This window comes from Erithacus rubecula (genome assembly GCF_903797595.1).
Source record: "Erithacus rubecula genome assembly, chromosome: 5".
NCBI classification, from domain to species: domain Eukaryota; kingdom Metazoa; phylum Chordata; class Aves; order Passeriformes; family Muscicapidae; genus Erithacus; species Erithacus rubecula.
Genome location: NC_136687.1, coordinates 11,535,133 through 11,560,072, shown reverse-complemented (window position 1 = coordinate 11,560,072; position 24,940 = coordinate 11,535,133). Strand labels below are relative to the sequence as shown.

The 24,940-nt window shown below is 38.4% G+C and overlaps 1 protein-coding gene across 1 annotated transcript; it reads left to right on the top strand.

The window, feature by feature from the left end:
* The first annotated feature begins 73 nt into the window (after positions 1-73).
* On the top strand, positions 74-17,500 carry ZBTB49 (zinc finger and BTB domain containing 49). The gene is made up of 8 exons (XM_079306856.1): positions 74-148; positions 1,468-1,641; positions 3,543-4,651; positions 10,001-10,047; positions 13,133-13,206; positions 13,958-14,040; positions 14,126-14,287; positions 16,179-17,500. Exons 2-8 carry the CDS (start codon positions 1,490-1,492, stop codon positions 16,823-16,825), a joined length of 2,274 nt encoding a protein of 757 aa, XP_079162982.1. The 5' UTR covers positions 74-148; positions 1,468-1,489; the 3' UTR covers positions 16,826-17,500.
* Positions 17,501-24,940: the final 7,440 nt, after the last annotated feature.

The window sequence follows — 24,940 nt, the reverse complement described above, 5'->3', positions numbered from 1 at the left end:
ACCGTCCCTCAGCGCCCGCGCCTGCGCTGCCCCCGCCCCGCGCGGCGGAAGGGGAAGGGAGGGAAGGGAAGGGGAAGGGAAGGAAGGGGAGGGAGCGGCGGCGGAAGCGGCCGCTGGCGGGGATGGAGCTGGGAGGTGGCCGCAGCCGGTAAGCGCTGGGCTGGGCAGGGCCGGCTGCTGCCCTTGGGGCGCTGTCCCGCCCGTGCCGGGCCGCGCCGCGTTCCCTCGCCCGGGGCTGTGTGTCCGTGTGTTCCTCGGCCTGTCCCCGGGCAGAGCCGGCCCGAATGAGGCAAACCCTGCCTCTGCCCCCTTCTCCTCCAGCCTGGGCTCTGCCCGGGCGCGGCTGAGGGGAGCTGAGCTGCGCCGTGCACAGCGGCCGGGCCGGAGGGGATCCCCTGCCCGGGAGCGCTCCCGCCGGACTCAGGCTCCATCATGATGGATGAGAGGCGGTTCACTGTCAGAGTAACTGCAGGATGCCGTGCTGGGAGATGCTCACGGAGAAAGCAAATTGATTTGCTTTCTTTATTTTAAAGCCTGGTCAAAACATGATAAGCGTTAATAGAGAAAAAGCACAATATAACAGTCCGCCCATGTAATACATCAGGAGGCAGGGAATCGCAGAATAAAGCAGGGTGAAATAAAATGCGGAGCCCTTATCGTTCATGAGATTTGAGAATGGGGCAGCCGCTGTCCGGTCGTGCTTAACAGAAAGTGATTCCTTCTTCATTCGTTAGAATAGAAGGGTTTTCCTCCTTCATTCCTGGTTAGAAGACTAGAAATTCTGATTGTCCTAATAGTTGGAGTTGTCATGTTTACAAGCACACAGGGGAAGCGTTATATCCTTGTTAGGAAAAAAAAAAAAAGTATAGAATTCAATGTCAGTGTGTTGTGTTGGAATTTGACTTGTCCCCTTTTAAGAGGGGATTTTTTTGTTTAGATGTTACATTGTATTGAAAACAATACCATGCTAATTTTTCTGATTAATCAGATCCACAGTGGAAATGTACATAGCTAGAACAGCAACAAATGTCTCAAATAATAGTAGTACTATGTTCTTCTCCCTTTGGAGTTTAGAGGATGAAGAAAATGAGGTTTTCTGCCATAAATGCTACTGATTTTGTACGTGTGATATGTTTTTGCGTTAGAATCTAATTATTGTGGAACTTGTCTAAATTGGGGTGAATTTTTTGTGGTTCTGGAGCTCAGTTTATAGGCAGCACCATTAGATTTTTGCAGATGCTCTTTGTTGTAAGTAAGGCTCTGTTAAAATATGTGTTTTGATGTGTATCTGTTGGTGAGCAACACTGTGACTCATCTTTAACCAGAAAAATGTCATTAGCGATCAAATTGCAGGTGTAAACTGAAGTCTGTTTCCTTTGAAAGCTAAAACACGTTGTAAAAATGTTATTAATATTTTATATTAATTTTGCAATTTAATATTCACTTTAGCATTTTATGTCACTGTAGGTAATTCATGTGATTTTTTAGCATGGACACTGTTGCCAGCCACAGCTGTCATCTTCTCCAGCAGCTACACGAGCAACGCATCCAGGGGCTTCTCTGTGACTGCATGCTGGTGGTGAAGGGTGTCTGCTTCAAAGCACACAAAAATGTTTTAGCTGCTTTCAGTCAATATTTCAGGTATGTGATAGAAAATTCTTCTCTTGGAAAAGCTAGCTAAATGTCGTTGGCAAGAAAACGTTGCTGTTTTCTCTGAGAAGGGTATTTTTTTTTCTGTTGGTCACAGAGTGAGTAACTGTTGGCAGTATAAGGAGAAAAGGGAAATTGTTAGTCAAGGAACATAGTAGAGAATATGAACAGAGCCACATAGGGGTTATAATTGATAACACGTTATCTATTTCCAAATAATGGGACTTGTTCAATCAATCCTATTCTAAATAAAATGTGACTATATAGGTTATTAGTGATTCTCTGCTTATTCAGATTCTCACAGACAACAGCTGTGTTTTAAAGTATACAGGTGGCCTATTATGCCACATCACTGTTTTCTCCCTTCTGTCCTGCCCTCAATTGTGCTTCCAAATTTTGGGGGGTGGTGCATCTCCCAGCTTAGTGTTTTGTATTAGTTATGAGTAAGCTGTTAGATCTGGCAGTTTTTAGACCTTGTTTTTGAAACATCTCTAAAGCTTGACTGCTAATTCATTTGTAAGAAACCTATTCTTATGATGAGGAAAAAAATATAAGAGGTTCCTTTTTCTCCTCTAGTGATGTACTGCTGATGAAGTGCAATTATGCTCAAAGACCAAACTTTTAAAGTAGTTAAAAAGAACTAAGAACTCCTATTCAAATTCAATAGCATATAAGTGGTTAATTAATTTAGGCTCTCAACCCAGATCTGCTCATTATAGTTCTGATTTTAATTTAGATAGGATGGTCTAGATTTGTAAAAGAATTTGGATGTGGGCACTGGCTTCAGAGTATATCCTGCATTTCTAAAATTTCAGCATAGACTCACATTTTTTTAAGATTTAGAACTCATGGATATCATGCCACCCTTTAAACAAAACCAAATTTGAAATTTTGCCCACAAAGAGAAACCATCAAATTTGGGGTGTTTTTTTAAAGTAGGAAAGTAACTGAGTGCCCTGACCCTATTTATATGCCATTTTTTACTGTGGGAGTATCAGGATTTTAATGGGAAGGTATCAAGTTCTTGACTAAGAGAGAATATGAGCCCTCTTGATCTAGGACTGCTTGTGCATGTGAAGAACTACATCTCTGATGCTGAGAATACTTTACATCAAATAGTAAGAATATTTGTGAATTCATTCACCTTAGGGATTCAGTGACAATGTAGTGGGTATTGGTTGCACTGCTGTTTTAAGATTATGTGCCTGTACTCTTCATTATTCTTTTACTTTGTTCTTAGCCAGTAAGGAACAAAAACAATAAAAAAAAAGTATCTTTTTTGATATGACAGAATAAATTGAAAATAATGCCATCTTCTTGTTTAATATTGCTGTCCTCTTGTGTATTTGTGGAGAAAGAACTAATGCTAAGAACTTTGATAGGCTTACTGATTGAGTTCAATGGACAAGCTCAGTTGCCAGAGGAGAAGAGTTTAGCTGACTTTGTGGTCTATCTTCTCTATTTTTTGCTAGAAAATTTCTTATGTCCTGTTTGATTTGACATGATGAAAGGAGGAAAACCATTCTGAGTCAACTAGTTCTGCAAATTGTCCATAAATATACCACTACACCTAATATGTGAAGAAGGTTGGATAAGAAACCACAAGCATAGGGTGTTAATTGAAAACATAAAAAATACAGAATTGGAGTTAGATGAATGATCATTTACTTTGATTTATACTTCAAGTGCACTAATGTAGAACTAATATATAAGACAAGTAATTGAGCAGTTTTGAGAAATTCATCTTCAAAAACACAGCAATCTAGCTAAGGCTTCAGAGTACAAACTTCTTTCATACCAAGCAGCCTATTTGAGATGCATGTATGTTTTTCTTATTGAAATGTTAGTGAATTACTTGTGTTTGTACTTGAATATTTGTCTTATTTTATCAGGACCCTTTTCCAGAATTCTTCAGGCCAGAAGAATGATGTGTTTCACTTGGACATTAAAAATGTAGGTGGCATAGGCCAGATCCTGGACTTCATGTACACCTCCCACCTGGATCTTAGTCAGGACAATGTACAAGCTATGCTGGACATTGCACAGTGCCTCCAAGTGCAAAATGTGCTGAACATTTGCCACACCTTTTTAAAGTCTTCCACAGCTGTGGAGCAGGCAGGCAGCATGCCATGTAATAGTGTATTTTCCCTGCAGAATACCTTGGGTACAGATACCAGCTGTGCCAGTGACAGCTATGGGACAAACCTACTGCCTGAGTGCTCAGCTGACACACAAACTAGCAAAGCCTTGGCTGAGCACCACTCACACACTTCACAGTCTGTTAATGTGCACACCCCATCATCAAGTGATGGACAGAAACCACCACAGGATTCCTTAGATGGCACCTGCACAGAGCTTCCATTTAAACAACCAAATTACTACTACAAACTGCGCAACTTTTACAGCAAACAGTTCTATAAACAAAACGCTTGTTCTGATCATGAGAGAGGAGCAGAACCATCCTTTTCTTACAGCACATCCACAGAAATAAACACAGTAGAGAATAATTCTTGCACTGTCAATCACTCTGAGTGTATTCTGGAAACCTCTGATCATTTACCATCAAACTTTCTGGTTCAGTCTGCAAGCGAAGCTGCTCCAGAGCAAAGTGCAGAGAGCACAGGTATGCAGCCCACCAGGCAGATGCGGCTGAAAAAGGCAATACACCTCAAAAAGTTAAATTTTCTAAGATCTCAGAAATCTGCAGAGCAGCCACCTGAGCCCCAAAGAGATGACAGCAGAATAACAGAAGTAATTGAACCTGTAAATGAAAGTACCACGGACACGACAGATGTTAGAGTCAGTGATGAAAAAGAAGTGGAAGACTTAGTGAATTCAGAGAATTTTGAACAAACTGTTGAAGTGGAAAGATCTCAAGGTCCTTTGGAACAAGAAGGACAATCACAGACTCTTCAATCACAGAAACAATATACTTGTGAATTATGTGGGAAGGCTTTCAAACATCCAAGCAATTTGGAGCTACATAAAAGGTCTCACACAGGTACAGTTATCAGTTACTGCAGACCAGATAGTTTAATTACAGAGAATATCTTGCCATGCCTCTTGATTCAGAGATGCTGGTTAAGGGTCTACTTTCAAAAGGCTGTGGTATGTTCAGGTTTTTTTTTTTAATTGGATAATAAGGAATAAAAAACTGCAATACTGGGTTTTGCTGGGAGTTGTAGAAAAGATTTCTTGTTTGTATTTGGGGTTTTGGCTGATTTTTCAAAGAACATTGTGTGAATTCAATGAAAATTAAATTCTGACTAACATTTTGTAGATAAGTAATTTCTAGTCAGTTTGTCAGGTGGCCTGGATGTTTGAGCCAGATGACAATAAAAGGTGTAAACAAATAAATGGTACTATAAGTATACTAGAATACCTCTGTTCTCTCTAGTCATATTCATTGTAAGATACAGGTGACTGGGGCTTGGTAGTAATTTTTTTTAAACCTGTAGAAATATGTAGAAATTGAAGAAAAGCTTTAATTTTGTTTATCTAGAGACTAAGGCTCTCACAGGTTGCAGAGTAAAAGGGAATTTTGAATTAATATACTTTGTTTTAAAAATTCACCAGTAATATTTTTAAACCTAACATAGATTTATTTCTAAGTATCTTTTTTTTTAGTGAAAAACAAAACCTAGTTTAACTCCAAATTAATTAATTAGTCTGTTCAATTTAACCAGCATGTCCTATAAGATAAGCTTCTTTAGAAAAGTTTTTAAGAATTACCTTGGTTAGGCAGGTAACCATTGATTCATAGTCCTTGAGACAGTATTACTCCTGGTTAAGCTGTTGAATATTTTTTGCTTTTTTTCTCCTGTATTGTATTAAATATACAAATGCATCTCTCTCAATCTTGTCAAATAAACACTATTTTGGAAATGATCACACATGTACTGGTACTTTGACACTAAATATGAAAATCTTAACAGCGTTAATTTATTAATATATATTAATAAATATTATTTTAATGAGTTTATTTTGTTAACTGATCCTTAGAATTGAAAGTCTGTTTTTCTATTTTATTCATAGAAAAAATTTCCCAGAGCCTGAAAATGTGAGCATTTTGCATTAGCTTCCTGAAGTCTTCAGTTGTTAGCTTTAAATGCTTCCATATGTTCATATTTCTGATACCTTTTTAAAATTTGTTACCCTGTGAGAGAGTTGTATATGCCTCTTACCTAGATCCTCTTTTTGCCACGTGCTTTTTTTGAATCTTATCATCTGGCTTGAGCTGGTATCAAATAAATGATCAGATAGAAGGCAAGAGCATCTGGAAGAGTCCCAGCTAAGGGAGAAGCTGCAGCAACATGTCAGTTTGTGCTAGAGAAGACCCCAGGATTCAGGAATTCTCTGCTGCTTTTCTTCTAGTAGTTTTCAAAAATTCTAGACTTGAATGCTAGTTAATAAAGTGTTAGCATTCTTCTATGGATGTGCTAAGATGACAAAAGTGTAAGAGCCTAAGTTTAACAAATAATAAGCACATCAAAGGATGGAAAAACTGAGGCAAGGATGTTAGTAGAAAAGCCTGTTTGCTTCCCTGTTATTTTTGGGAATTATTCCCTGTTATTTCCCTGTTACTCGTGTTAATTTATTTTAAATACCCAACTAGTGCAAAAAGAGTGTTTGGAAAATTGCAGTTGGTAGTGAGTAGAATGTTGATATTGGAAAAACTTGTAGCAGAAGGTACAGGGCACATTGGTGTTGTTACTGTTAGGTACACTGGTAGTTAAGTAATACAAGTGTGTGCTAAAAGCCATTTCTATTCATCTTCCTCTTCAGAAAGCATAGCAGATTGCTAATTAATCAATTGTGTTAAAAACATTCATTTTCTAGAGCTAAGCAAAAGGGTTACCAGGCATTTAAGTTTTAGAGTGGACACTGAAAGCCCTCCCAGTACAGCTTTGCTGAAGAGATGGAGGAAGCTGAAATGGATATGTCACACAGGCAAACATTTTTTAACCCAAAAATGACAGTTCTTTCTACACAAGTGCTGTGCTGGTCTGGTTGTCAAGAATATCATGTGTGATATTCTCTGTCCCCATTCCTGAACACTAGGAACTACTAAAGAATTTGCAGGTTAGCATGGGTGCATTGGTGAGTTTTCTATGTGAAGGCAGCCAAAGTGTGTTCACCAGTCATTGTACTGGCATGTCTGGCAATTTTAATTGTATTGCTCATGGACATTTAAAGGAACCTGTAAACAGCTTACTTCACTGACTTTGGTTTACTTTGGTTGATTTTGGCTGAATGTTATAATTTGTTTTTTATTATTATATTGACTGGTCTGAAAAAAAGGAAGCAAGTGTATCTCTTTTATATAGTCCATACCTGTCCAGGAACATCCAGTGGTTTTGTTGGGGTATTTTATATATTTTCAGAGCTCTTGGCAGGATGGAATGCCGTAGGAACAGAGTAGCACTGCCATGTTGATCCTCAACCTTTTCATTCAGAGCTTTGCTCCAACAACTTCCAGCATTCCTTGCCTTAGTGAGTACAGCTCCTCACCTTTGTGATCTCGTCAGGAACACCACTTCTGCCTCCATGACTTTCTCCTCTGGAGCTGGCACAGCACTAATAACTGCTCTGTTCTTCACCTCTTCTTGTAGAATGTTGAACCAAAGATAGAAAGCACAAGGCAGCCCAAGGGTTCAAAAGTGAAGTCCCCTGGATTAAGCACCATCTAAATTGTATTCAGTTACTACTTTTCCCCAGTTTCTCTATTGCTGTTGATCCAGCCATAGATCCCACTATTGTGTACTTTATCTTCTTGCAGGGTGTTGAACAAGAAGGATACAATCCTGGTGTTCTCAAAGGATGCTTTTGGTTTGGAATTTATTGACAGTTGTATAATCATAGAATAATTTAGATTGGCATGGATCTCCTGATGTAATCTGCTCCACTTTCCTGCTTAAGGCACATCAAATTAGATTGAGTTGTTTTACTCGTGACCTTGTGTAGTGAAAATTTTGGACATCTCCAGAGACAGAGTTTCCACAGCCTCTCCAGACAATCACTCCCAGTGTCTGACCACCTTCATGGGATTAAATATTATTTTTATATATCTAATTGGAATTTGTCTTGATCAAACCTGTGTCTGTCATCTCTTGTCCTAAAACTGGGTATCAGGAACACCTACTTGCAATTGCCTTTCCATGCTGCCTTACTGTAGATTGCAGTAAGATTTCCTGTTTGCCTTCTTTTTTTGGGGCTCCAGATACTGTCTCACCCGTGTTAGGCAGAGAAGAATTTTCAGCTTATAAGCTACATTCTTACTAATACACCCCCAGGTACAGTGGGGCTAATTGCTTCAGAGCAGTAGATTACTTGATAAGCTCAGTGGCTTGGAATTCTATGCAAGTGCAAAATTATTCTCCAAAAACCGATACGATTTTTTTTTGTTGTTGTTTTTTTTTTTAATAAACAACCCTGTTTGTTTTATCTTTATCTTGGGGGCAAAACGTCCAATTCTTTATCCATCAGTACATTTGGAATGAGGCTGCATGCAGTCTACAATAATAGTTTGGAGAAATTTGAGCTTCCAATTCATTCCCTCTCCCTCTAGTCATTTCAGAGTGGATTCCTGTTCATCCTGTTCAGATACTATTCTTCAGGTCTCCAGTAATTTTTTTTTTGTATAGGTAATTTCTGCAAAAATTGTTTACTAGTGTTTTGTATCCTCCATTTTCTATTATCTTGAAGTTTTTATGGCTTTCAGAATCCTTCCTAGTTGCTACAGATCTGGCTCCTTATTGGTTTCATTTGTATTTGTGTTGTCAGTATCAGAATTTTTAGTGTTTGAAAGTTTAAAGCTGTACTGAAATCAAGCCTCAGTGCTCTTTATAGTTGAGTGACTTTATAGTTGATTTACTAGTTTCATAATTTTTATCTTTAATTAAAGGAAAGCTTTTTTAAAACTGCCAGATTTCCATTCTTCCTTAAGTAGACAAAGCCTCAAGCTGTCAGACTAACTGCAAGGTTGCAATCTGTGAAGTAACATAACTGCACGTTTACTCTGTGTTTTAAAATCTAAAGAGAATTGCATTTAGTCCTTGATCCTAAAATATGTTGGAAGAACTTCTTCTGTATTTGGCAGGAGGAAAGGAAAATGGAATTCCCACACCTGGATGTGGTGGATGTTGCTTGTAAGATTTCCAAGGATGGAGGAAAAATATTGATGTAGAGAATACTTAATGGAAGAGAAGCCAAGAGGTGTTCTGTAAAGTTGGAAAATTAAAATTAAAGAAGTAAATAAAAATCTTTGGACAGATTGATTAATCGTGATCAAGATGAAACACAGTGTAAGATCTTTTTCCCTTTGGAAATATTCTGTTTTCAAATCACATGGATTTACACTAGTTTTGTTGCCCTGCACATGTAGGACAGATTACAAATGTGCAGTTAGACTCATGGAAGATGATGGTACTTGTGACTGTAATTGAATCAATGGTATTTGAGCATCATTTTTGTTTTCAAAATTCTAAAAGATGCACATAAAATTTTATCAACAGTATAAAATCTAGGAAACCAAGAACTAAGCAAGGGAAATTAAAAAACACCTTTATGAAATGTTATAGAGGAGAAAAAGTTATTACGAAAACATATTTGTCTTAAGTTAACAGCAAGAGAATTGAAGTTTGTACAGTCACATTCTAGATTGAGAGGCAAGTTATTTTGAAAAGCTAAAGTGGGCTGCACCAGTTTTTAGTAAAGCTGCCAGTCTGTTTTTGTGGATTCAAGGATAACAGTTTTACAGGTTTTTTTAATGTATAAATTCAGAATTTTGGAGCAAAATACTTGGATAATCTTCATGTATTTTTGTATAGGATGCAAAAAAATTTTGAAGGCAAATATGTATTTTCTGGAAGTGAATGGCTGTGTGCTGAGCAGAGATGTGGAAGGCATTAAAATCAAAACCCACAATTCTTCTAAATTAGCTTCCCTTCATTCCTAATTTTTAATAATGGGTCTCTGTGCAAGGGAAAAAACAGGTGCCCTTGCCATCACTGTTGTTGTTGGGCCTTGTCATCTATTCTGTTCTTCCTGGTGGTATGATGCTGCTTTCATTTCAAATCAAAAGTATTTTAAAAATATTAAAACCTGCACCCATTCATATCAAAACTATTCTACTTGTCTTGAAAGGTAAATTCTGTGCAAATCTGCCTTACAAACTTAGTGATAAAAGGGGTATTTCCCTCTTGAATTTCCCCTTAAATACATGGGTAAGTGTTCTTTTGGGGATATTTTTTACTCTTGCATTACATGTTTTAAAAGGAAGTGTACCAATTTTAAATATTTCTGTTCTACTGCAACTATTAGAAGTTCTATGTTCTGTTTCTTCTTTTAGGTGAGAAACCTTTTGAATGTAACATTTGTGGGAAACACTTCTCACAGGTGGGAATATTTTATGTATTATGGTACTTACACTTGAAATGTGTTGATTCTAAAAATCCTGAGTTTAAGATTAGATGGGTTTCTTTTGTTCAAAGACAGAATTCACTTTAGGGATAAATTATTAAAATGGCTTATTTGAAAATAACATGTTGAATGTTTTAGATTTCTCAGATGCATTCTATATATTTGGTTCTGTCTGTTCTCAGTAGTTTTGTTATGTATTCGGCCTTCTAATGAATGTTATAAGAAAGTATATAGAACCACAATTATATTTGAAATTCAAAGAACATTCATTTCCAAACTATTCTTTTGCTTTATGCTTAGAGGTGTGTTGTGAATAGCATTTTTACAGTGTCTGAAAAAAAGTGCAGGATCAAGGTTTATTATAATGTTGTATTCACTATACAGTTTAATTTTTCTAAATGACATGAATTATTAATTAGATTTGAGTCAGATAAAAAAATAGTATCCGTATAATTTGGCTTAGTTTCTTTCAGTAGAACATCACTGCCTGTCTGAAGTGGCAAAACTCAGCTATGATTTTAAAAAAACTTCATGTGAAACTCCATACTTACATAAGGGCCTACGTTTATACTGCTTTATTTGCCCTCCAGTGTTTGTTTCCTGTTCTGGGCACAATTAATTTGTATTTTTACAAATTTGGTATCTAGTTGTCTCACATTTCCAAAATGTCTATTTCATTCTGATTTTGTGGTTGAGATGTACAAATGTAAGTACAGCAGTCAATAAACAGGTGCATATTTTTATACTAAGATTACATAATTATTATCAAATAGATTTGACATTTCTTATGGGTCCTGGTTCAAGAATTAGAGCTATGCTGCAAATAAGTAAGATTCCACTGAGCAGAAAGTAAGATGCAAGGATAATTACTATCTACTTTTTCTTAAAATAGCATCTCCAATCTTGTCCTTTATCTTCTCTGTCTGCAGGCACAGAAATAGGAACACTTTTCTTATTTAAGCCTTCATGTTCTGTGCTTTTGAGCCAGTGCAGCTGTTGGGGCTGGTGGGATGTCTGCTCCTGCTGGATATAGCTGATGTGCTGTGTTGGGATGTGGAGCAGAAAATGAAAGAAGTAGGGGAAATCGATGTGGGAACTCACAGCTGGGAACAAACAGCCATAAAAGTCTTTGATTTTTTGAGGAAAACTTTTGTTTTTTACTTCCAAGCCTGCATCTTCCCTTACTGCTTGTACACAGCTTGTGATGTGAACTCTCTGTGGTCATCCAGGATATTGTGTTTTTCCTCCTCTGCAGAGATTCTTTTGGGGCCCATGTGCATGAGTTGCTTCACTTTGAAAGCTTGCCATTTACAGGAGAACTAAGTCTGGTGTATCTCTCTGGTCTCCAAATTTGTGAGGAGGTCCATCTGACCGTTTAGAGGATTCTTCTGTGCATTTTTTGTTCTTGCACTGAAATGCAAGCAGAAGTCCCTTTAGGTTTTTTTTTCACTGGGATGGCATGTGATGCTTTAGCCAAGGTTGTGTGCCAGCTTTAAAGCTTCAGAAAGAATAGAAGCTAATGATGTTTTTGCTGGTTTTTGTCTTAGCACAGTTAGTAGTATTTGCCCTTTTTAGGAGGAAAGCACATGGGTTTGTAATAAAGAAACAGATCTACTTGCTGCTTTCTGTAAAATGTTTCTGTTCTCACTTAATATGCCTTTGAGGGAACTGCTTCAAAATAGTTGTTGCACTTCAAATTCACCCTCTGTCCTTATCTGGAATAACTTTCAAAGGCCCATGATAGAGTTTGTTTGTGACATGGATAGAAGTAAAGGTTCTGTCTTTTTTTCTATATGTTTTTCTAAAATGCACTGTGGCATAAAATCCCTTGTCCTTCAAAAGCAAAAGTTGTTCCATGGTTCACCTTCTTTTTCCCCAGAAATGAGTATCAAATGCCTTTCTTTGAGTGGACTTCAGTATTAGAAAGTTTGGCCTTAAAAAAACTGTTGCTCAGTCACACTGTTGTCTGAAAAAATTTAGAAGGCTTAAAGAAAGCTCTTGGAGGTTCAAACACTGATCCATTTGATACTGTCCTCTGTGTGTGTGTGTCTGTGTGTCTGCAGTACTTGAGTCCTGGTATATTATCCAGTCTGATTACAGTGATAGATCATAACAGGTAATTTATTATTTAAATTAGTCAGGAGGAATTAATCTTATTGTGACTGATGAGGATGATAATCTTTGCATCCCAAGTTTTCTTTCCTGATGTAAAGGACTTAATGTTTCCTTAGTTAAATAAAAACTAGGCAATATTATCAGTCAGAAGGGTTTAAAAACTGACTGTGGAAGTGTTGCACAATGTATGTAACATCTGTAGCTCTTCTGCAAGGTGTGTCTTGTGGTTTGAGAACTGGACACAGTGGAATAGCCATTCACAAGGACCAGTGGCTTTAAAACATTTCAAAAAAAGTTGGATTCATTGAGAAGGTTTTATCTAGTCATCATCTGTTTTGCTGACCAGATTACATGCTTTTTAGAGGACTGAGAGAGGAAAGATAGGTATTAGCAGTAGTCCTATTTGTTCTTTTCTGTACTTCCTGTTCTATTTTGATATGAGCAAATAATTTCAGGTTTGAGTATTTTAGGGATAGAAAAATGCTAACCCTATTCTTTTATTTTTAATCACCTGGTAGGTGAATTCAGACATTCTTGTGTAACAATATTTTATTTGTAGGACAGGGAAAGTGAGACTAACATGAACCATATTGCTAGTAAGTTAGTAAGTTTTCTTTTTCACTGCATTCTAGATAGTGTAATTTTCATTTATAATTGGATCTACTTTCAATTATAGGTCTTTCTTTTCTCTTAGTATTTGATTTCAGGCTTCTTGTTCTTATTTTTCCCCTATTTCTCTTCTTCTCAATGAATAATTGCATAAATAAATAATTTGATGTCGAAGTACATGGTAGTCTGTCTTTACTAGATAAGAATGCTTGAGTTCTTACATGCTTTGTAGTGTACACTGGAATAAAAAGCTAGTCTCATAGTTGCCATCATTGTTTTTTTAATCTGTATACAAGTGGCAAACTGAATTTAAGTGCTGAAATTGCTCTCCCTTCAGGCAGGTAATCTCCAGACACATTTACGTCGACATTCTGGTGAGAAGCCATACATTTGTGAAATCTGTGGGAAGAGGTGAGTAGAGTTGTTCATCTTAGTAAAATTAACATGAAAAAATTTGTTTTCTACCAATCTTCATGATCAACTGCAGGCCAAGAGCTAAGGCAGCATTCTTCTCAATTGTCTTTAGAAGACACTGGGCTTAAATGTGTGCTGATGGGATTAAAATACATAAATGCTTGCAGTTGATTTGTTGTAAGATAATTGTGTCACCAGAGCTTGTGGTCCAAATTTTTTGTGTATTGATACCTAGATAAGAATAGCATTGGGTGTGTTGTTGTTGTGTTATATGTGTATGTGTTATATTGTTGTGTTATATATATATATTGTTGTGTGTATTTTGAACAGAGTGAGTTACAATAAATCATGCTGGTTTTTACCTTTCCCTCACATTTTTTTATTAATTGGTGATACATTTTTTTTTAACATTTTATGGAGTTCTGAAGTATGGGAAATTTGACAAATTTAAGCAAAGCATTAAATAATTGTGCTAGCTAATAGGTGACAGTAAATACACTATTGCAGAAGTAGCATAAAATGCAAAATGAATTAGTAACATCAATGTTTTTTTGAAGGTTTTTTCCAGCATAAATTTAATTGGACATTGTCAGTTTGAAAATGTCTTAATTGCATCCATTTATCTGTGTTTTAGGTCTTGGTCTTTGTATAGAACATCAGGCATTCATTGAAGCAAACTTCCATATGATAATTTAGGGAAATAAGGGACTTATAAAGACACTGATTGGGTTTCTGTGTTGTGTTACAGATTTGCTGCTTCTGGTGATGTTCAACGTCATATTATTATTCATTCAGGAGAAAAACCTCACCTGTGTGATATCTGTGGCAGAGGTGTGTAAGAACAAAGTTTGTGGCTTGGGTTTTCTGACTGAAAAGTGAGGAGTCATTTTAATCTCAGTCTGTCATATTTTTGTAGGTTTCAGTAACTTCAGTAACTTAAAGGAGCACAAAAAGACTCATACAGCAGATAAAGTATTCACCTGTGATGAATGTGGGAAGTCATTTAATATGCAACGAAAATTGGTAAAGCATAGGATAAGACACACTGGAGAGAGACCATACAGCTGTTCAGCTTGTGGTAAGGTTCACTGTGCATTGCTTGGTTGTGTCTTTGCTTTTCAAATGATGAGTAGAAGTTCCTCTGTCAGCAGAATAGCAATTAATCAAAACAGTTTTAAATTGAAATACCTTGTGGAAGTCAATCACAGAATTTTCTGTCTTGCATGCTACATAGTCTTTCATTTGGTGCAATAAACTTAATTTTTCTTAAGTTTAAAGAGGATTTCAGTTGAAAAATAGAGAAAGGAAGTAAGAGGAATCAACATTATATATTTGCTAAAAGCTGCTCATAGTAGCTGCTTCAAAAATAGATTTATTTTCAGAATAGTCCTTTCTGATGTAAAGTTATGTTTGACATCACTTGGCTATTAATGGGATCTTTCTTTTCCAATTTCATACTGTTTGATTTTAACTGCACTCACCCACAGAGTTTATTGATAACAACCTTTTGTTACTTTGCTTCAGCCTCTGGAATAAAATCAAAACTTGGTCAGTATTTTAGAACACCCATTTTCAAGATCTGTTAGATAGGCCATTCTGCCTGGAGGTCTGGAAATGGCTTTTGGTCGGGTCCATTCTGATCTCATAGGTTACTTAGCATCCTGCACAGTGTTTATTTTTTTGTCATTATATGCTGTTTTGACAGCATTTCATTCATGTTCTGAGGAATCAGCTTTGGAGGAGGATAGCTTCCTATGTTAAAAACCAGCTGCAGTATGTTTTACTTGCACTGTCTTGAGGCACAAGAAAAAGCTAATATTATCAGGAGGCCTTGCATCAGGATGAGGAAATAGATACACAGGATAGGAAAGCAAAAACAATCTGTTGTGTTGCTGTCATTGAACAGGCTTGTTTTCATTCTGTCTTATAGTGGTCTTTTGAATATTTTTGATTTTAGCCAAGTCATCTTATTCTGAAAAGGCAAAAATTGTGTAAAGAGGATCTGATGAAGCATTAAGAAATCATTCACACTATGCAAAATATCCAGATGTATTACTCCAGTAATTTTTAGTCTTATTGTTACTATTTAATGTCTGTTCTGAAGAGAAATCTGTTTAGCAAAATAAAAACAATGCTGCTGAAAATTAAGACTGCAGTTTTATTGGGCAGTCATTTAATATGGTTTGTTTTAGTTGGTATCTATCCTTGCAAAATAAATGAGGAAAAAGTCACAAGCTTACTTCTGCTATTTTAAAGAAAGTGAAGTGTCTGAGTCGTGGTAATTCTGCAAATCAATTCTCTCTTTTTGTTTTTCTACACTTTGCCTTGGTTCAGCCTCAGACTCCTTTCTTAGCAGTATGGTGATTGAGCTTAGTTGAGTCTTTAGCTTTGAAGATAGACAAACAGTTGAATATTTTTCTGTATTCTAATATTTACAGCAATAAAAATTACAGTTCTCACACATTCTCTGGCTAGAATATAAAAAAAGGTGTGCTGCATTTTTTTAGCCTAAAGTTAACAAAAAAGCTAATTTTGTCAGCAGTTTGAGAGTAGTTCCTTGGTAATGAACAAATAATTTCTGTCTATGATGCAGCTCTCACTGGAGGAATATATTTAGAAGCTTATCAGCATGCTGTTTTTCCAGACAGACAAATTAAATCGATAGTTTAATTTTTTTTCTCTCCATGAAGATTGAGACAAACTGAGAGCACTCACAGCTTTCAAGTACTAATGGATATTCCTGTCTCTGGAGACAAAAGCTAAACTCACTCATTGGGAAACACAAGTTAGAAAATCAGATCAAGAAGAAGAAACAAGTCAGTGGAGTTGTAAAAACAGATGGAACTCGTTTGAACCTAGATTTGAACCCTGTTTGCTGTAGATAAGCGACGGGACAGCTTGTCGTTGATGGTTTCTGTCAGTAAAGCGTTTGTTGGCGTGTTGAGTGTCTGTGTGCTCGTGTCCCGCAGGGAAGCGCTTCGCGGGCTCCGGGGACCTGCGGCGGCACGTGCGGACGCACACCGGGGAGAAGCCCTACAGCTGCGAGACGTGCAGCAAGTGCTTCACCCGCTCGGCCGTGCTGCGCCGGCACCGCCGCATGCACTGCCGGGCCCGCGGCCAGGGGCCCGCCGCGCTCCACGACTTCACCCGCGACGCTGAGGCCTCCGACCTCCACAAGTCCCACAGCTCCGACTCTTTGGGCCCAGAAATGTCTGTCACGTTGTTGCCGGTGTCTGTTAAATTTCCCATTCATGCAGCCGGAAACTCGGCGGAGTTGGAGGGCTCCGCGGACTCTTACTGCAAGCTGCGGTCGGTGATGCAGCAGCACGGCGCGGAGAAGCCGGGCGGGGATGCTGCCAAAGTGCCGAAAGCGCCGGCGCAGCCGCCCCCAGCGCCGCCCTACGGTTACAGCGCCGCGGGGGTGCCCCCGGCGGAGGAGCCCCCGCAGCCGGGGCCCGGGCCCCTGCCCCGCTCCTCGGTGCCTGCGCTGGACGGCCCCGAGCCCCTGGGCAGCCGGGCCCCCTACAAGAGCAGCGAGGGCCCCTTCTTCTCCAGCATGACCCTCTGGGGCTTGGCCATGAAGACATTGCAGAACGAAAGCGAACTGGAGCAATGAGGGCTCAGACTTGTTAGAGGCGTTCCGTGCTAACGTGGTAGCAGTCGCTCTGCAGCATAGAGATCACAGAGAGTTTTTAGGGCAGGTAGCTTGGACACTGACAGGAATCCAAGTGCTGATTCCCAGAACCAGGTGTAGCCTGCTTTATTTACACTGCTTCTCAGCAAAGTTTAAATGCACTGTTGGGGACCTTTGTTGTTCTGTGACTGCACTGTGTAGCTCCTGTGTTATTGCCGTGATTTACTAAAATTTGCCACCAACTAAATTTTCCGTTTAACTTGGAATTTTGTTACCTGATAATGGAGGAAAGGATGGCCAGTGTCTAATTTTGTGATATGGGTACAGTTCCAAGTATGGGTCATCAGAGCTGTGCAAGTGTGTAGATATGACAGGAGGAAAATCTTTCACCAATCCCTAGTGAACGTGAGTTTCAGTAGTGGCTTTCTTACCTGTAGGGTCATTGGTTTACAGGACCTGAGTATTGTGATATTAAATTTAAATGTTAAATACTGGGCAATATTTGTGATAGTGCAAAGTAACTGTATATTTAGAAACTTTATTTTTTTACAACAAAAGCTTTTTTCTTAGTATTTTATAAACTATTTTGCACAGCAGATTATTTGTACAGTGAAGACCAAGATCAAGTCATGAATAAAGGGAAATTGTTTTACATTGCTTGATGTATTTTGTCTTTCTGTGAAGGATTTTCAGGAACAGTTCCATCTGTTCCAGGTATCCTTACAATGCTAAAGGGGATGCCATCACAAGAAGAACTGCACTATAAAATAAATGCAATTAATATACCAGTAGGTTGTCTTGTACTTGAATGAGTATAAAACATTGGCTGATTAATGGAATAAGTGGACTGTTATAGGATAGAAACATTGCTTAGAAGCCTTTTTCTACTTTGGTGCTTTGGATATTTGCTGCGTTTCAAACTGCTTGCTACAGATACATGACATTCTGTGAAAATTTAAAGCTTGGAAAATATAGTATTCTTCTGTCTTTTTACGGTGCTCCTTAAAAAATTTTTCCCCCAAGAATTCAAAACTGTTTTATTTCTTGTGTTAACCACCATACATTACAATTTGGGGCTTCACTTCCATACTTCTTTACTTGGTCCCTGTACCTTCCTGAACTGCTTTCAACCTGAGTTAAAATGAGAGAGTGTTTCTGGCCAGAGTACAGCACACCTAAAACAAAAGGGGCAGCCCATTACACTGTCTGAGTCTCAAAAGATACACTTTTCTCTCAATAGTCACTTAATTTTATGAAAAGCTTTTTAACTACATTAACAGATCAGTTTAAAAAAAATTAGCCGCACTGGAGAGCAAATTGGGATTTTTTTCCCCACCTTTTTCTTGTAGTGCACATATACTAGAAAACTTAAAAACACTTATTTTTCCAGCCAGTGAAGTCAAAACACAAAAGCTTTTGCAGGGTATTAAAAATAGCACATAGTCCATCTGAACACAGTCCCACATGGATTAAGCAGGGAACATTTTATATATGTGAACCCCTTAGCCCTCCCCTCACTTTTTGCATTATTTGCTTTGGAGCACTGCAGCTCCCTGTGGGAATAGCCCATGTACCATTCCACAGCCCAGGTATTGCAGTTCTGTCCCTGACCACGTGTGCTCTTGCTCACTCTCACTCTGCTTTCCTTGCACTGGTGCCCGAGGCAAAATGTGGGTATCTGCCAGTCACTAGCTCTGTAGGATTCCTCTTGTTGGAAACTATGTTTAAATTTACTTAACCCAAGAGAAAATAGAAATTTGACTCTGTTCCCAGGAGGATTTTCTTGCTTGGAAAGGACAAATGTGCAATTTAAGAACCTCCTAACTTTTTAGTTGTCTCTGATTCCACACAGTGATTTTGCTTTCTCTGTTGTGTATTTGAGGAGTGAGGAGTCACTATTGGATCCGTTTAAATCAAACCATGTTGTAACCTTTGCTCTTCTAACAGTGTGTTGGAGGTCTGGAGGAATGTACAGAACTGTCATAAAGGTAAAGTGGCAACTTGAGATACTTTTAAGCACATAGATCCGATCAGATCTTGGGTTAGTATCAGGTACTTTGTGCCAAGAGGACAGCTCTGTTGCATTAAGGATTATTTCCCTTGCTTGGCAGTATTTCTGTGAGAGTTGTTTCACACTAGAGACATGAAAGTTCTGAAAACTGCCACCAGACTGTGAATGCTGTGTGCAGTTTGGAGGGTTTGGGAAAACACCACGTTGCAATGTGGCATCTTTGAGAAGAAAGTAGAGCAAACAGTGATAGGAGGAAGCTGTTCCATCTGAGTTTCTGCAGCTGGAACCAGAAAAAGGAGGTACAGCACTGGGAAGGAGCACTAGGAACTGTTGTTTTTAGCTGGCTTGAAGCAAAAGCTGAGCAAGAGAGAAAATTCAAAAGATTAGTAGGTGGATGGAGGCAGATGGAGCAGAATGGATTTTTATGTATGGAGTAAAGAGTTTTGGATTAAGAAGTCCCATCCCTGCAGCCACTCTGCAGTGAGAATATCACTGCCTGACAGCAATAAAATGTATCTTGCTGTTGTGTTTCCAAAATCAAATACAGTTTGTCATGTCAATTTAGTATTGCCTGAGCTTTTGTCAAAGAAACCTCAGTAGAAAATTACCTTGAAAGAGGATTTTTCCTGTATCCTAATAATTTCCTATGCCAACTGTAGGTCCGTAATGAAGAGAATGAGAGTGGGAATAGCAAATAAGGTTTGATAGTCCTGATGCTGCCATAAACCTGGCACAGCTGGGGAGGAACAGCTGTCCCATGGCTTTGAAGAACAGGTGGAAACCCAGTGCTGAGGCAGTGGTATTTTACAAGCAGCAGACACCCCATAGCTATTGGGGTGCTGGGGGGAGGAATAGACATTGGTCCTTTGGCCAGTACCAGACAGTGCAGTAGTGCCATTATAATTGATGTAAATGACATGCTATTTAAAAAAAAAAATAAAAGAGAAAAAAGGAAGATTTTTGGGAAGAGGATGTTAACCAACCTGGCCTAGTAAAATTGAAAGAGTGCTAATTGTTATTTCTTGCAATAATTATCCTGTAGCTCAGAGCTGCTCTTTGTCTTGCAAACCTGAATCACTTTTTTTTTAGCAGCAGGTATAGGTGACCACTTCATTTGCGTTTGTTCAGGGCAGACATATCTGTCCCTTGACTCCTGAACAATATTTTTAAAAATAAAATTAGCATTTTGACTTTGGAAGGCATTGCTGTTTCGATTATTTTTATTAATTTTATTGATTTTTTTTTTTTGTTTTGATTTTGATTTCTTTTTAAATTTATTTTGATTTAAGATCATTAAATCTGTACAAAATGTAACCTGCCATTTTTATGTGAGGATGTTTACTGTGTGTACATAGGAAAAGGAGAGATTATATAATTACATTTAAGTTCAAATAACTCTCCTTCCAAAAAAAAAAAAAAATTCCTCTGCTTGAGACTTATTTTTTAGTTTAGTTAGAACTGAAAAAGTTGTGTAAGGAAGAAGAACTTCATTAGGAAGGACTTACTGCTGTTTATTACCTGTTGCCATTGAGCAGAGAGTGTTTTTGTGGTCTAACACTTCATCTGCATTCTCTCACTCTCTTTTTAAACCTGGCCTACAAGATGTTTCTCGAATTCAGAGGTTGGGCTTTGGAACAGAGCACTTGTGCTTTGTTTCCCTGGCTTCTTCAGCAAATTCAAATACACTTAAACTCCTGTTGATCATTTTCCAGGGAAGTAATTGCTACACATGAAGTATTCCCAAAACATCTAAGTGGCATATACAAGAGCAAGGCAAATTTAAGACAAAATTAGTGTGAAGCAAGTGGAACTGGCCCTATAGGCCATTTGCTTCTGGAATCCACTTTTTTCTTTCCTTGCATTGTCTTCCCCACTGTGGGTAGCTCCATTCATACGTGGACAGCTGCATTCAATTCTTGCTGCTCACTTCATGCCACTTACCCACTCCTCATAATCCAGAGCAGAGGTTAACATATGCAAGCTCAGGGAGGAAAAGTGTAGAGGCATATAGGTAAACAGAGTTGTAAATCTTTATAAATTCTCCATGTTTTGGAGTGTGTGCTGGGATTTTGGATATTTAGCTTTCTTTAGCTAAAGAGCTGGTTTGAGAAGTAGTGTGTTAGATAAACATGACAACACATGTAGATGGTCCTGCTTGAGAAGAAGACTTAACAGAAAGCAAGTAAACATGAGCTTTGTAAACAGATTCAAAGGAAAAATGTGATAGCTTGGGAAATGTGTTCTAAGGACAGCTGAAGTGCCTTAGATGTAGCTATTTGGTAATTCAGTATGCTAATGACTTCAAAGTGACCTGTGCTCCACTCTGCTGCAAATAGATTTCTTTGTACTGGTACACACAGGCTTGTGCTTTCTGGTCCATAGCCTTATTCATTAATCCTTACTGACATCTATTATTGAATTTGCCTTCTCTAAACAGTTGGTTTCCACCTCTGCTATTAAATCTCCATCCTAGAAAATAGATTAAAACTACCTTTAAAACACAGCCTAGTGAAGACACAAGCTAGTAACTCAGACATCCTTTTTTTTTCTCAAGACAGTACCCCTACTGTTTAAATATGATTTTTTCCCCTTTTTTGTAGTTGATATTCACATGTGTGTTCAGATCTGACAACAGTTTTGTTCACTTGGTGAGGGAATTTTTCCTGGAAGGTTACAAAAGCCCATTAATAGAAGTGCACAATGCAGTGCTGAGGAGCGTGCATGCATGAACTACAAGTCTGCCAGCTTTTTGTGAAGCTCTGCATGGGGCAGTATACTGAAATAAAGCCTTTCAGACCCTTTTAATGTAGTTCTGACCTTCCACTCTATATTAAACAGATGACTGGAACCAGAAAGATAGGTCATTGTGATTGCAGTTAATATTTGTAAGGACCAAAGCAGCTCTCAGCCTTTGAGGTAGAAGGGAATCATCTTAAGTGTGAAAATGTATCATCACAAGAATGGAGAGGATCAAAGGAAGGCCAGCTGGTGCTCGGACATCTTTTCATAACCTTTATTACAATGCTAGAATACACTAACCTCAATGGGAAGTCCATTCAGTTCATGTATTTCAAATAGATAATCTGTATTCTGGTGAAACAAAGAATGTGAAAGAAAGCCCTTTCTAAAAAGGGGGTGGTCAGCACAAATTGCCTATGATTTAATCATTTTGGTTTTCTAAAATCAGCTTAGCTTTTTCAATGCAAATATGTGAATGTTTAACATGCTTATTTTAGAAGGGATTGAAAATTTGCAAAATTTTGGTGGCGAGAGTTCTAGCTGATTTTACTGTGGTTTACTTCCACTTCAGAATAAATGTTCATATTCAGTCCACATATTCATTTGCCGTGTACAAAAAGTAAGACATAATATTTCAGGGGAAAATAAAAGCCGACAGAACATACACAATAAAAAAAAGAAACAGCCATACACATTAAATTATCCAGAAGGCATGTATATGTGGAGTTGTGAAAAGGCCAAGATTAAGGCTGACTAGTTTTGACAAATATCCAAAATTTAAGTCTGGGCCTTCAGGGAACATCATACCATTGTAAACATGTATGAAATTAGCAATTTCAAAGCAGAAAATCAATGAAGACTGCTCTTTGTTGGTCGGCTGCTACAGTGAAGTCCTGTGCCCACAGGCTGAGGGCTGTGCCACCAGATCCATGCTAAATGGACAGGGAAAAGCAGTGGGACTGCAGCTACAGACCAGAGGTGGGAACGCCTGCCATGATACTTTTTAGATGAGGAATGCTGTGTATCACTAGGACATCAAAGTTCAAAGTCAATTGTTAAATTGTTTACTTGTTGCTTTTGGATTTGGACTTCAATCAACCACTTTCTGGATTTATTCTGTGGGCGTTGATTGTGGAAAGTATCCCTTTTACTTGTTGAGCAGGGACTTGCTTCCAGTCAATTCTATTTAATTTTTTGACTAAAGATTGACACCAATGTCTGAATTGCATTATTTATGAAGTTAGGACTTGTCAGGAAATGCAGCAGTCAGTCTCTTAATATTCCAAAATGCCAAATGGACAAAAGGATATTACCTTTTTCTACCCAGAAAGTGATGGCAAACAGTCATAGCATCAGCTGGATAACAACTGTGGCCTGTGGAGCAGATCTGAGAGGCAATGAAATTCCAATGGCTCCAGGAGATGCAACTTCATTTCAATTCAAAAGTCAATAAAATAATTCCTAATTTCTAAAACTCAGAAGAAATGGTATTTAATTTTTTTTTCCAAGTAATTTGCATGTCAAATCTCTCTCCCTCTCTCTCACACACTCTCTGCCCCTCTCTCTCCTGTCAGTGATGTCTCTCTCAGCAGCTGTCTAGTCATGAATCACTCCTGTCATCTGAAGCATATTTTTAACTCTTCTGGACGTGCTCTAAAAGCAAATGCTGTTAAGCAAACAATTTGCAATGTTTTTCCATACACTTCCTTCACTTCCCCAGACCTTTTATAATCATGACTTTAAAAGCTGGGTCACAGGGGAATCAGGTACTGGAAAATACAACCTTTTGTACTTGTGAGAGTATCATAATGTTACATCAAGTTCTCATGTAATGCAGATATTGTCTGACTTGCAGGGGACTTTAAGTTGCCTGAAGCTTGAGAATCTTCATTAAGATTCATATAAATGTTGCCTTTGGTTTCACCCATTGTATTCTGCACCCTCTCAAGCTCAGACTTCACTTTGAGTTTAGGAATTGAGCAGACAAAAAGAAAATCACTGTCAAAGCTTACTTCAGCTGTTGTTACGGTAAAGTAGATTAGATTATGCCATGTTTGCTTCAAAGCAGTTACTTTACAGCCTGAAATGGAGAACATAATCATGGAGCTGATAAATTATTTTCCTTGTAATCATGAGTTTCAGAGCTACCAGAAAAATTACACTGACCAAGAAGGTTTTGATCTTAAAAGCTTCTCTGTTTTTCTCATCTATTCTTTGATAGAAGGATGCTTGATGGGGTGTTAGGGCAGCAAGGAGATTTCCTAAGTGCCTGGAAGACCTTTGGAACCATCCAGTAATAACACACAGAGGAAGAAAATTTTGTTCTTCTTCCACTGGCTAGTAAGTGACTCTTCTGGTAACTTCAGGAATACAAGTTTTTGCACTCCAGCTCCAGATCCAAATGATTACATTGACACATGGACAAAACAGGAATCCTCACTGTGCCCAGCTGGAAAGAACTTTTATTTTTCCAAATAAAATTTGGCTTTTAAATACCCAGGACCAAGTTATGTTTACTTTTGCAAAAACTAGAAGCAATAACCCTAAAGAATGCTTTTCTCTGAAGTCCTAATGAAAGTGTTAAACAGACTATGAGCCACGTACTTTCACTTCATGTTTGCATATGGAACTTTTCTTTCTTGCTGCTTTGATGCCACATCCCTTTGTATTTTTAAATGCTTAGAAGAACCCTTCTGTGACTAAATATTAAATAACACTTGAAGTCGGAAAACCTCTGATAAGGAGTGCTGACATATGATCACAATCAGTGACTGTGATTTGGATGAGCACCTTGAGCACTCTGACTGTCTTGGGTACAACATTTCATTTTTCTGAGTAGCCTGGCTGTAGGGGAGTCATCAAAGCTTCATTACATGGGAAAGCTTTGTTTTAAACAAGGAAGCTTTGTCAGCCACCAGTAATCATATCACCACTATTCAGAAGCTTAATTATGTGATTTGTGCTACTCGCGGTTCTTAAAAATCCTTCCCTTTGAAAAGAGGATTTAATAAAACCTACCTTTGAAACGAGCTCGCACTTGTCATTGCAAGAAAAGCCTAACACACTTTAAGTGCCTAGAAATCAGAAGACAAAAAGTATTTCGAAGTATCTCCACGAGTGTAAAATGAGCAGTTTATTTTCTCCCGCGAATCCCCAGAGCCCGTGCCCCCGATGCACCGCCGCCGGTTCAGAGCCCGATCGCCCGCCGGGTGGCAGTGGAAGCCCGAGCTACAGCGGGCTGGGCTGGGCTGGGCTGGGCTGGGCTGGGCTGGGCTGGGCTGGGCTCAGCTCAGCTCAGCTCAGCTCAGCTCAGCTCAGCTCAGCTCAGCTCAGCTGATCCAATCCGA

Coding starts and splice junctions, on each gene's coding strand:
- ZBTB49 (XM_079306856.1), top strand. CDS start 1,490: ATGGACACTGTTGCCAGCCACAGCTGTCATCTTCTCCAGCAGCTACAC. Junction 10,048..13,132: donor GTGGGAAACACTTCTCACAG/GTGGGAATATTT, acceptor CTCTCCCTTCAG/GCAGGTAATCTCCAGACACA. Junction 14,041..14,125: donor GTGTGATATCTGTGGCAGAG/GTGTGTAAGAAC, acceptor ATATTTTTGTAG/GTTTCAGTAACTTCAGTAAC.